The sequence below is a fragment of the Nothobranchius furzeri genome, chromosome 12, assembly GCF_043380555.1.
Source record: "Nothobranchius furzeri strain GRZ-AD chromosome 12, NfurGRZ-RIMD1, whole genome shotgun sequence".
NCBI lineage: Eukaryota > Metazoa > Chordata > Actinopteri > Cyprinodontiformes > Nothobranchiidae > Nothobranchius > Nothobranchius furzeri.
This window is the reverse complement of record NC_091752.1, coordinates 9,753,005-9,766,775: the sequence shown is the minus strand read 5'-3', so window position 1 is coordinate 9,766,775 and position 13,771 is coordinate 9,753,005. Positions and strand designations below refer to the sequence as shown.

At 44.7% G+C, this 13,771-nt stretch overlaps 1 protein-coding gene across 1 annotated transcript in view; it reads right to left on the bottom strand.

The window, feature by feature from the left end:
• ttc27 (tetratricopeptide repeat domain 27) overlaps positions 1-13,771 on the bottom strand; it is a 75,004-nt gene that overhangs the window by 42,386 nt on the left and 18,847 nt on the right. Inside the window, exons 2-3 of the mRNA XM_054749986.2 lie at positions 2,667-2,850; positions 356-479 (exon numbers count right to left, since the gene is read on the bottom strand). Of these exons, the coding sequence (XP_054605961.1) occupies positions 356-479; positions 2,667-2,850 (308 nt within the window). The remainder of the gene's footprint in view (positions 1-355; positions 480-2,666; positions 2,851-13,771) is intronic.

The window sequence follows — 13,771 nt, the reverse complement described above, 5'->3', positions numbered from 1 at the left end:
CCGACTCATCCAGCTGCGACTGAGCACGGAGGTCCAGCTCCGTGAAGCAGAACTCTGGACGTGTGTTCTGCTGAAAAACTAATGATGGTCCTACGGAGATCCCAGCAGATTGGACAGCACTGTTCTAGACAGCATACAGACTAAATGACACCTTCATCTCTTAACAAAAAATAAATCTCCTAATGGAGATGCTGCGTGGTTTTCAAAATAAAAGCTCCTTTGTTGACCACACACCACATCGGCCCAAACCTGATCGTTTATGAGCTAAAAGCCCAAAGGGAACCCCCGTGTTTCTCACCTCAACAATAGCAGAGCAAGAAACCGTCTCATTTCCTTTCAGGCATGAGCGTCTTACCTGAGAGGGCCGCAGGGCCGGCGGAAGCACATCCCACAGGAGGAACGGGACCGGAGGTCCAGTCCAGTTACTCTGAGCAAACACATGGAGGCAGGACACAGCGAGGGCCATCAGAACCAGCTCCCTGCAGACAGACACCAGTAATGACAAATGACCTGAACTTGTATAGCGCCTTCGGAGTCCAAGGACTCCAAAGCACTTTACACTCCCGTGCATCATTCATCCATTCACACACGATGAGCTACATCATTGCCACAGCTGCCCTGGGGCGCACTGACAGGCTCCACCTGTCTTTCCGGCCACCACCAGTCAGGGAGGGTCTAGTGTCTTGCCCAAGGACACTACAGCAGGGAGCCGGGATCGACCCTACAACCCTGTGATTACCAGACAGCCAGCTCTCCCTCCTGAGCTACTGCTGCCCGACTATTCAGGAGGTTCAGATCAAGATCAGGTCGAACGAAGGAGGAAAATCAGACAGAAGAAATCAAGACGAGGGAGTTGTTCGTTTTCCTCACGCTGCCAGTAGACGTGATGACTCTGGGCTTCTCCTACCTGCTAATTCTACATCTGACTAACGAGAGCCATCCACATCATTTATGTGTTTTAATTAGATCACTTTAAAGAGACAAATAAGAAGAGACAGAAGAGGAGAAATGGAGTGAGTCGTGATGGGGTGGAGCTCAGGAGGAGGCTACGTCGTCATGATGAAAAGGCTAATTATTCCACCTCCAGAATGGTTCCAGTCAGATGCAACCAGGAAACAACCCTGGATTTGCATTTACTAGTCCTAAATTGGCTGCATGGTGGCACAGTTGTTAGCACTGTTGCCTCGCAGCACAAAGGTTGCAGGTTCGAAACTCGGCTGCGGCCTTTCTGCGTGGAGTTGCGTGTTCTCCCCATGCACGCGGGGGTTTCCTCCGGGTACTCCGGTTTCCCCCACAGATCACAACATGCCCTACAGCAGGGGTGTCAAACTCAAACTCACAAGGGGCCGAAATGAGACTCTGGGACGGAGTCGAGGGCCAAACTTAATATTTTTTGAAAAAGTGACGGCAAATTTGCACGTTTTCTTTATCAACATATATGCAATTTTGAACCTTTAAATTTGGAAACAAACATATTTCTGCATTAACACTGAATGTGGAATAACCAAATTACACACGAGCAAGTCAGTTTTAAATAAAACACATCAGTGGTATTCATTACTTGTGGTATATTCAGCATTTTTAAAATCTATTCAGGATTTATGTTTTCTTGTTAATTCATTTTTCTTATTTTTTATTCTCCTTTTTTTCTCCTGTAATAAGTGTCATTGCTGCTGTGACGTCTAGCTTTCCCCACTGAGGAACAATAAAGGGATTTTCTATTCTATTCATCTATCTGCAGCCTTTCCACTTCCTGTTTACTGTAGGTTAATCTTTTCTCACGGGCCAACAACAAAATAAAAATATCATTTTATCTTAAATGAAAATGCAACATCTCACCTGTTAACTTTCATGTTTTGGAGCAGAAAAAGAGCATAAAACCAACATATTTAAAGCTCAGTTTGCTCCACTGGTTTACTGTGATGCTCACCTGTTCCAGCCAGATACCTGCATCATGGGGCTGATCTGAGCTGAGGAGGATACTCCTGTTGTTTTGTTCATCTTCATCATAATAATGACAACATTAGATGACAACAGGTGCTCACATAGGTTTGTGCTGATGAACATGTCTGAGCAGCTTGACCACGTTGTTGTGTGTCGGGGAGGAAAAATAACAACGACAGCAGCCACAGAGTCATGCTGGTTTGAGCGTGTCGCTGCTCGCTGGAGTTATATCACCTCTGTCTGGAAGTTAGTTGGAAAACTTTCTCTGTCAGTCGTGAACACATTACTGAGCGGCTAGAATCTCAGTTTCTGGGCTTCAACGTCAGAAAACAGCTGAGTGAACTCGGCGCTGAGTGAGAGGAGTGGTTTGTCCGAGACCGCGGAGCTGCAGAGACCCAACTACCTCTGACTGCCTCGGCGCTGAAAAAACACAAAGGAGGGGGCGCGTCTGCTCCGCGCTGGCGCCGCAAAGCATCATGGGAGTTGTAGTCTTTGCGGTAAAATCAGCCAGCGGGCCAGTTTTAATATATTTTTGATATTTATTTCGCGAGCCACATAAAAATGCTCCGCGGGCCGCATCTGGCCCGCGGGCCTTGACTCTGACATATGTGCCCTACAGGTTATAAATTGTAAGTAGCTTTGGATAAAAGCATCTGCCAAATAAACAAACATAAACATAATTAGTTTACACGTAGAGCAGCTGATCCGTGCTGCTGGATCACCTGTCGGTCTGGCTGCTGGTGGAACCATGGGTCAGATACAGCAGCAGATGTCTCTCCAGGTAGGTCTCCACGTCCTCCTCCTCGCTGCAGCTGCCATCTCCAGCAAGAAGGTCCAGAACCGGTGGGCTCAGCAGAACTGTCTGAAAGTCTCCCTCCAACAAGGACTGCAGCAGAGATCCGGCCTCTGGGGGAGAGATGAAACCCAACAGCTCAGAACCAGACAGACGGGATTCAAACAGATTATCCTGAACTCTGTACGGACTGAAACAATCCGCTGATGTTTCAAAGGGCTATGTGTCAAACTCACTCAGCTGGAACACGAGCAAAAAGGAGAAACTTTAGGATCCACTTACACATCAGGGTTGAAACCTTAAAAGGTGGCAAACTCCAACGGCTGAAAGGGACAAGGCTGGGGGGCTGAGAGGTTCTGAGCTAAGGGAGTGGACTCACTCCCAGTTCAGCCTCAGAACATAATTGTACCTAAACATCTTCCCAGGGGAACTCCTCCAACCATTCCACAACGGTTGGTGACGAACTCCAGCATTATGGAGCACCAGACCTGAAGGATAGAGCCATAACTAAGTGGATCAGGACCAGAACATCTACCACGAGTATGGAGTATTCCGACCCCCATCAATTTTTCACTCTGTTATATTGCAGCCATTAGCTAAAATCAGTTAAATGTAATTTTTCCTTATTAATGTACACACAGCACCCCGTGTTGACAGAAAAACAGACTTTTAGAAGTGTGTGCAGATTTATTAAAAACTGAAGTAAAAAATTGACGGGGGTCTGAAAACTCTCCATACTGACGGTACCTGTTGGGTCTAGGTCCAGACCTTCATCCCATCCTCCAGAGGCAGGAGGACACACAAACCCAACTCTGATGAAGAATGAGCTCCATCAGTCAGGACCTGGACTTGCAGGTCAGGGTGGACCACAGAGGCCTAGAAGGACCAACACTAGAGATGTGAAACGTCTAATTCTACTTCTGTAACCATGGAAACATCAGCTACAACCAACCTGCATTATTTTATTAGACATGAATCAACGTTTCGGTTTGTGTGTCTGACTCTGGAAGTCTCACAGCTTTTCCCAACAGGATGATGCTTCCACCCTTTTGTAGTGTAAACATCAGATCCTCATTAGGAGCAGACTGAAGCTTCGGTCATGCCGGCGCGTTCTCTGGGAGGCGAGGACGTTCGGATAAAACAGAAAATGATAAAGGAAGAGACTGAGGGTGGCTACAAGGCCAACGCGCGCTGAGCAGAACGGCGGTTGCACTGAGCTGCCGGTTTAACATCGGCCCGTCTTTCATTAGGTCTTTATTAGAGGAGGGAGCAGGCTTGGCTCATTAGTGCTGATTGCTTTGTGTTCCCAGGTGGAGCGAAGGCAGAGGAACAGAAACAGGATAACAAATAAACAGCGTCACGTTTCTCCGACAAATAAACATGTTTTTAATCTGAGACGATCTCTTTCCCAGGCAGCCCGCCATGCTTCGAATACCAACACCAAATATAATTTGCTGTCCGACTGTTTTCAGCTGCAAAAGCCATATTTACGATTATTAATGAGCAGAAACTTTAATACACATCTCCACATGTAGACTTTAGTCGTGTCGTATGCTGGCAGTCCCTCTCCTATAGGCGTGTACAGAGGGAGCGCATGCAAGCCTTCAGACCAAAGTAACAGCCATTTATTTTAATGTGGGGTTGAAACGCCGTTTTTAACCAGATCCATGAGACGCTGGTTTGATTCCCGGTCCCACTATGTGTCCAAGCAACCCGAGACACTCTAACCCACAAAGCTCCTAATATATACATATATACATATACATATATATGTATACATATATACATATATATGTATTTGTATATATGTATATGTATACATATACACATACATATATACATATATATGTATTTGTATATATGTAAACAGATACACATATACATATATATATATACATATACATATACATATATATGTATACATATATACATATATATGTATTTGTATATATGTAAACAGATACACATATACATATATATATATATATATATATATATATATATATACATATACATATATACATATACACATATATACATATATACATGTAAACATATATACATATATGTATATATACGTATATACATATATACACATATATATATATATATATATATATATATATATATATATATATATATATATATATATATATATATATATATACACATATATACACATATATACATATATATATATATATATATATATATATATGTATATATGTATATGTATATATGTATATACGTATATATATATATATATATATATATATATATATATATATACGTATATACATATATACATATATATATATATATATATATATATATATATATACACATATATACACATATATACATATATATATATATATATATATATATATACATATATACATATATTATGTGGTGGGGCTGTTTTGCTGCCAATGGAACTGGTGCTTTACAGAGAGTAAATGGGATAATGAAGAAGGAGGATTACCTTCACATTCTTCAACATAACCTAAAATCATCAGCACGAAGGTTGGGTCTTGGGCGCAGTTGGGTGTTCCAACAGGACAATGACCCCAAACACACATCAAAAGTGGTAAAGGAATGGCTAAATCAGGCTAGAATAAGGGTTTTAGAATGGCCTTCCCAAAGTCCTGACTTAAACCCCATTGAAAACATGTGGACAGTGCTGAAGAAACAAGTCCATGTCAGAAAGCCATCAAATTTAACTGAACTTCACCAATTCTGTCAAGAGGAGTGGTCAAAGATTCAACCAGAAGCTTGCCAGAAGCTTGTGGATGGCTACCAAAAGCGCCTAATTGAAGTGAAAATGGCTAAGGGACATGCAACCAAATATTAGCACTGCTGTATGTATATTTGTGACCCAACAAATGTGATCACTTTTCTTTGTTAACCCATAATAAATACATTAAAGAACCAAACTTCATGAATGTTTTTTGTGACAAAGAAGTATCTGTTCCAATCACTCTATCAGAGAAAAATCAGAGTTTTAGAAATAACGGGACACTCAGTAGAGCCATTATATTATATTTTTTACAAGTGTATGTAAACTTCTGACCACAACTGTATGTGTATGTGTGTGTATATATATATATATATATATATATATATATATATATATATATATATATATATATATATATATACACACACACACACACACACACAGTGGGGCAAAAAAGTATTTAGTCAGCCACCGATTGTGCAAGTTCTCCCACTTAAAATGATGACAGAGGTCAGTAATTTTCATCATAGGTACACTTCAACTGTGAGAGACAGAATGTGAAAAAAATCCATGAATTCACATGGCAGGATTTTTAAAGTATTTATTTGTAAATCAGGGTGGAAAATAAGTATTTGGTCACTTCAAACAAGGAAAATCTCTGGCTCTCACAGACCTGTAACGTCTTCTTTAAGAAGCTTTTCTGTCCTCCACTCGTTACTTGTATTAATGGCACCTGTTTGAACACGTTGGCTGTGTCTCAATTCAGGGTCTGCATCCTTCGAAGGACCCAGCCCACCCGGCCGACGTGGGCTGCGTCCTCCGTCGGCCGGGTAGACCGGATGTTAACGGCTGTGAATTTGGACAGGCCTAGCCTTCATGAACTCCCTCGGCGAACGTTCCGTCGCCTAGCAACCGTGGAACCGCTGGGCAGAAGGGAGAAGGAACTTTAAATGATGGAGCTTGACGTTTTATTTAGCTTTTTAACCCCCAGAAACCCAAATTTAGAAAACAACTGCAAAATCTTTTTTTAACCTTTCACATGTTCTAGGCCAGATAAACGGGCCTATTTACACATTTTAACAGCCAATAGTGTTGCAGAACTGAACAATAGGACCTATTAGCAATGTAAATGTTGTTTTAAAAAGAAAAAAAATGGGGAAGGTTTATTTTTGTGGACTTAAATCTGATGTTGTAATGTTACAACCGTGGGTCTCTGGGGGTTAATCATTTCCTTGACTGTTGGAGAGCTAATTCAGAGAAAATACTTTAGACAAGCTGAGCCTGAGCAAAGATGTGATAATAGTTTTTAATACTTTCTAAGGGTCTTAATTTGACCAAAACCGATTTGTCACCTTTTAAGACTTTTCAAGACCCAGCGGATACCCTCTAGTAAACAATTCTCATTTGTAAACAAAAATAGAATTCAAGTGTTTAATACAGAATTGATTTTATTTAGATATTTCTTTTACATGTACATGTTTAATCCTTATTAACCATTTTTCTAGCAAAGTAAAAAGCTGTCAAAGTTCTCCCTTCTCTCCTGGGCCCTCTGCTGCTCTGCCTCCCTCTGCAGCCTCATGTCCTCCCTGATCAGCTCCAGAAGCTGGTCATTGCTGGCACCTTCCCCTGGATGCCCATTTTCTCCAGAATAGTCTTAACAAACATGTAAGAAAAGAAACAGGAAGAGAAAAGAGGACAACGGGTTATTCCTTTCATGTTTTCACAGAAAAAATAAACTCAAACGAGTTCTTTAAAATATGAGATGTTATAGTACCTCCATGCCACAGCCGCCGAATACTTTGCTCCAGTGATCAAAAGTGGTCCATCTCTGCCCTAAGCTTAATAAATTCCCTGGTTTTCTCTTTTGGTCCTAAAATACAAACTTCTATTAAAATCAGGGGGAAACGTAGCGGGAGAAGTACGACACCGAGCGGCCGAACATACGAGCCGAGACCGCAATACAAGCACTTTTACTGTAACATTTTTAACTAAAATAACGTTCATGTATCACAAAAAGTCCTTAAACTGACAGTTTTCAAGTTTATACTTACATTTATAAGCGCAATCCTCTCCGACAGCTCCCGCTTCACTGTCCGCCATTGTTTTTAAGTTTTTCTGCCGGCCGGCCCGCAAGGCATCTTGGGAAATGCTACCCATTGAAGGATACACCGGACCCATCCTTCATTCAGGCGAAAAGAAGGCCGCATTCGTCGACCGCATTTGAAGGAGTCTTCGAATTGGGACAGGCCGAGTCGCGGCGCTGTGACGTAACCGGCCGACGAATCCGGCCGAGGTAGGATGCAGACCCTGAATTGAGACACAGCCGTTATCTGTATTAAAGACACCTGTCCACAGCCTCAAACAGTCAGACTCCAAACTCCATTTTGGCCAAGACCAAAGAGCTTTCGAAGGACACCAGGAAAAGAATTGTAGACCTGCACCAGGCTGGGAAGAGTGAATCTACAATAGGCAAGCAGCTTGGTGTGAAAAAAAGGAGCAAAACTGTGGGAGCAATTATCAGAAAATGGAAGACATACAAGACCACTGATAATCTCTCTCGATCTGGGGCTCCACGCAAGATCTCATCCCGTGGGGTCAAAATGATCATGAGAACGGTGAGCAAGAATCCCAGAACCACACGGGGGGACCTGGTGAATGACCTGCAGAGAGCTGGGACCACAGTAACAAAGGTCACCATCAGTAACACACTACAACGGCTGGGAATCAAATCCTGCAGTGCCAGACGTGTTCCGCTGCTGAAGCCAGTGCATGTCCAGGCCTGTCTGAAGTTTGCCAGAGAGCACATGGATGATACAGCAGAGGATTGGGAGAATGTCATGTGGTCAGATGAAACTAAAGTAGAACTTTTTGGTATAAACTCAACTCGTCGTGTTTGGAGGAAGAAGAATACTGAGTTGCATCCCAAGAACACCATACCTACTGTGAAGCATGGGGGTGGGAACATCATGCTTTGGGGCTGTTTTTCTGCTAAGGGGACAGGACGACTGATCCGTGTTAAGGACAGAATGAATGGGGCCATGTATCGTGAGATTCTGAGCCAAAACCTCCTTCCATCAGTTAGAGCTTTGAAGATGAAACGTGGCTGGGTCTTCCAACACGACAATGATCCCGGGCAACAAAGGAGTGGCTCCGTAAAAAGCATTTGAAAGTCCTGGAGTGGCCTAGCCAGTCTCCAGACCTCAACCCCATAGAAAATCTGTGGAGGGAGTTGAAAGTCCATGTTGCTCGGCGACAGCCCCAAAACATCACTGCTCTCGAGAAGATCTGCATGGAAGAATGGGCCAAAATACCAGCTACTGTGTGTGCAAACCTGATAAAGACCTATAGTAATCGTTTGACCTCTGTTATTGCCAACGAAGGTTATGTTACAAAGTATTGAGTTGAATTTTTATTATTGATTAAATACTTATTTTCCACCCTGATTTACAAATAAATTCTTTAAAAATCCTGCCATGTGAATTCATGGATTTTTTTTCACATTCTGTCTCTCACAGTTGAAGTGTACCTATGATGTAAATTACTGACCTCTGTCATCATTTGAAGTGGGAGAACTTGCACAATCGGTGGCTGACTAAATACTTTTTTGCCCCACTGTGTGTGTGTGTGTGTGTGTGTATATATCTATATATATAATTGTTCAGTCATGTGACAGTGAATGAAATCATCATCTTTAAGTTGAGTTATTCAAAAAATTTTAAGGGAACAGACCAGCTGGTAATGGGCAGAGCCATTTCAGTGCTTTTATAAATCCTTACTTGGTGTTTTAGGGTTGTGTTTTATGAACGGCTGATCAGTTAGACCTCTGAGCTGTCCAACAACAATGGTTCTCTTGGTGAAGTCTTTAGTTTAACTAGAAAACCACCTGATTTACATGAAGATCGTGGTACACTAGACAGGTGGATCCTGGTACTTTATGGTCCACATATCCAGGTGATGGTTCCCCCCACAAGCTGGGCTCTCACTGGGCAGGTGGGATAAACCTAAATGGGAGTCACGGCGTCATTCTATTAATAACTGAACATATTAAACCAATCAATAATGGCGTCCAGGTGGCAGCTCTGCTTGGGTTTTGCTTTGTGGCATCTTCCTTCTCGTCTTCCACACGTCCGTGAACGATGAGGTGAAGTGAAACACTCTGGGGTTAGTCAAAAGCAGTTAATTAGCAATTAATAGACGACTATTTCGTTTGTCGACGTTGTCGTGATGAGTTGACTAAACGTGGCAGCCCTAGTTGTGTGATGCCAGAAGCTCCGCCCTCACAGAGCATTCAAAAAGCAATAACAATGAAGTTTTAAGTATCGGGCGTGGCATTAAAGCAGAAGCTTTGATGCTCCACCTGAGAGTAAATCTGTAAGGCTTGTCACCAGCATTCAGACATCAATTCTGTTTTCTTCACAGCCAGACAAGACACGGGGGAAAAAGAAGCTCCACCCTCACAGAACCGGTCCGTTAGAACAGAAAGGGTCCAGGTGTGGTACGGCTCAGCTTTTACAGTGGGACAGACACAACAGCACACCTACCGGACCCACACCGCCCAGTTTAAATGAAGCAAAGCGTAATGCTGCATTCAAGAGCGCTTTGGAAACTGAGTTCTTACACCTGCTCCCAACAGTAGATTACCAGATTCATCTTGTTTATCCCATTTTAGCCTCAGCTTAAATGCCCTGGTTAACCTTTAAGCATTTATAGGATTTTTAAGCACCCATAAGAATTCTGTAAGAGTAAATATCAGCTGAATGACAGGATGATTAAAAGCATCAGTAAATAAAAGTCTCCTGTATCCTGTTCATGCAGACGGGCGTTAACACTTTCATAAACATCCTCATGATGCAAATGCCGGAAACAGCAATGGCCGACTGCGTCCTCACACGAAAACGCTTTTCTGGATACATCCATCAATCACATGACCTCGCCGCCGTACCCTTGGCTTTAATAAGGTGCGATCGACGTTGTAAAGTGCTGTGGAGATTTTCATCTCACAGCTGATCTAATGAAACCCAGGGGCTGCCATAAAGGCAGGAGGAGGAGGGAGGCAGAGGACAAGGAGGAGGACGAGGAAGGCTCCGGCTTTATGAGAGGGGGAAATGAACACCTGAGGTGCGGCCACACGTTTAATGAAATTTCAGCTCCTCTTCAGGCCTGCCAATGAAATGGAAGCAATTATGGAAAACAAGGGAGAGGGTGCTCAAATTAGTCCATAACTCATAAAGGGTCCAGCAGTGAGCTGCAGTTAATAAGGCAATTGTGAAAAGGATTTGCAAAAGCGGACGAGGCTGAGCAGCAATTTAGAGCCAAGATGGAGCCTCAGGAACAGCTCACGTGGGCCTCGCTATTCCTGTACTGTTTACAAATCAGTTCTCAACCGAAAGCCGGCCTCAGACGGTGGTCAGCGAGGTGGGCGGGGATGTTCTGGTTCCGTCCTGCCCCTAATTACCCTCCTGTCATTTCCAAAGGCTTTTCCTCTTCAACAACTGAATAGGATCTGTTCTCCCAGAAGGCTGTGCGTCAGACAAAATAACAAAATGATTCATGATGCAACTCAGGACAAAAAGCTGAAATTCTGTCGGCCGTTTCCACGGTTACAGAGGTACAATTACAATAAACATAGAATTCACATCGCCAGTGATGGTTCTTCTAGGTCTCTGTATTCCACCCCAACCAGCAGGTCCAGGTTCATTCTTCATCATCAGTGTTGTCCTCCTGCCTCTGGAGGGTGGACCCCAACTTCTCAGCAAAAGCTGCACCGTCAGAGGTCGGGTCCAGTTCTACGGTACACATTTGGCTCAAATGCATACACATACATGTGGTCAGTTGTTGAAAAGTTCGACAACAGCTCTTCTATGAGAACGATTGATGAAGCTTCCTGCTGTTTCTGCTGCATTACCATCTCCACCATCTGAGTCATGGTGTCAGCCCTCCAAACTCCCACTAAATATGTCATGGATCAATTTCTGGCCCGTTTGCTTTAGTTGATTCAGTAATGATCATGTTACATTTGCTGCCAGCAAAAACGAATGAAAACTCATTTATTTTATTTTATTTTCAATATTTACAAAATGACGAAGCTGTTGATCCAATCGAGTTTATTTGTTATCATTAATGTCATCACTGACGAGCCATCTGGTTGAGCTAACTTTAGTGGAGAAAAGCTAGCTAGCCTTTCAGTTCTGCACAAATGTTCGGATGGCAAACAGAACTTAAAAGAAGACGAGAGCATGCCGCTGCGTCTTCAGCGGTTCTGGTTCGACAGGGTCAACTAAACAGAACGAGATATTGGAGGTGTGGCTATAATGATTCTGAAAATAAGTTGTGTACAGCAATGGAGAAAGCGGAGTCTCCCCAAGTTCAGAGCTTGGTCCTGTGGGGAGGAAGAGGAGGGAGAGCAACGGAGCAGAGAGGTAGGAGGGGCCGGTGTCGTGCCAATGTAGTTACCCCTGCCAAAATTTGTTTGCCCTGCCTTGGGCACAAAAAAATAACCCTCACCCTGACACCTACTGTAACCATAACATTCAATCACCAAAAAAGTATGGTTTTGCGTGGGACGATTTCATGTTTGTGGGACGATTTCAAGTTTGTTATAGGGTTATGATTAGGGTAAGGGTTAGGACACGCATTTTTTGGCTGGTTGGAGCCGAAACAGATCTAGAGGGGGTAACTGACTGTTGTTTGTGCTTATGGGCCAAATATCAGTTCAGAGTACCCACCCTTTTTGGAGTCCCTGGGACGAGTGCTAGATAGTGCTCCATCAGGGGACTCCATTGTCCTGCTGGGGGACTTCAATGCTCACGTGGGCAATGACAGCTTGACCTGGAGGGGTGTGATTGGGAGGAACGGCCCACCTAATCTGAACTCGAGCGGTGTTTTGTTATTGGACTTCTGTGCAAGCCGCAGTTTGGCCATAACGAACACCATGTTCGAACATAAGGATGCCCACCGGTACACTTGGTACCAGGGCAGCCTAGGTCACAGGTCGATGATAGATTTTGTAGTCGTATCATCTGACCTGCGGCCGTATGTTTTGGACACCCGAGTGAAGAGAGGGGCGGAGCTGTCAACTGATCACCACCTGGTGGTGAGTTGGATCAGATGGCAAGGGAACATGCCGCGTAGACCTGGCAGACCCAAACGCATAGTGAGGGTCTGCTGGGAACGCCTGGCAGAAGAACCTGTCAAGACGGTCTTCAACTCCCACCTCCGGCAGAGCTTTGACCACGTCCCGAGAGCAGTGGGGGACATTGAGTCCGAGTGGGCCTTGTTCCACTCTGCGATTGTCGAGGCGGCTGTTGCTAGCTGTGGCCGTAAGGTGGCCGGTGCCAGTCGTGGTGGCAACCCCCGTACCCGCTGGTGGACACCAGAGGTTCGGGGAGCCGTCAGGCTGAAGAAGGAGGCCTACAGGGCGTGGCTGGTCTGTGGGTCTCCGGAGGCAGCAGACAGGTACCGGATAGCCAAGCGGGGTGCAGCAGTGGCAGTTGCCGAGGCAAAATCTCGGGCGTGGGAGGAGTTTGGTGAGGCCATGGAGAAAGACTATCGATCGGCTCCAAAGAGGTTCTGGCAAACTGTCCGGCGCCTCAGGAGAGGAAGGCAGCAACTCGCTCACACTGTTTACAGTGGGGATGGGGAGCTGCTGACGTCAACTGAGGCTATAGTCGGACGGTGGAAGGAATACTTTGAGGAGCTCCTCAATCCCACCAATGCGCATTCCGAGGAGGAACCAGAGCTGGGAGGCCTGGGGATGGACTGTCCGATCTCGGGGGCAGAAGTTGCTGAGGTAGTCAAACAACTACACAGCGGCGGAGCCCCGGGGGCGGATGAGGTTCGTCCTGGGTATCTCAAGGCTATGGATGTTGTAGGGCTGTCATGGTTGACACGTCTCTACAACATTGCGTGGTCATCGGGGGCAGTTCCTAGGGAGTGGCAGACCGGGGTGGTGGTCCCCATCTTTAAGAAGGGTGACCTGAGGGTGTGTTCCAACTATAGGGGGATCACACTCCTCAGCCTCCCTGGAAAGGTCTACGCCAAGGTACTGGAGAGGAGGGTCCGATCGATAGTTGAATCTCAGATAGAGGAGGAGCAATGTGGTTTTCGTCCTGGCCGTGGAACTGTGGACCAGCTCTATACCCTTGCAAGGGTGATGGAGGGGGCATGGGAGTTTGCCCAACCAATCCACATGTGTTTTGTGGATTTGGAGAAGGCTTATGACCGTGTCCCCAGGGGCACCCTGTGGGGGACACTCCAGGAGTATGGGGTGGGTGGCTTTCTGTTAAGGGCCATTC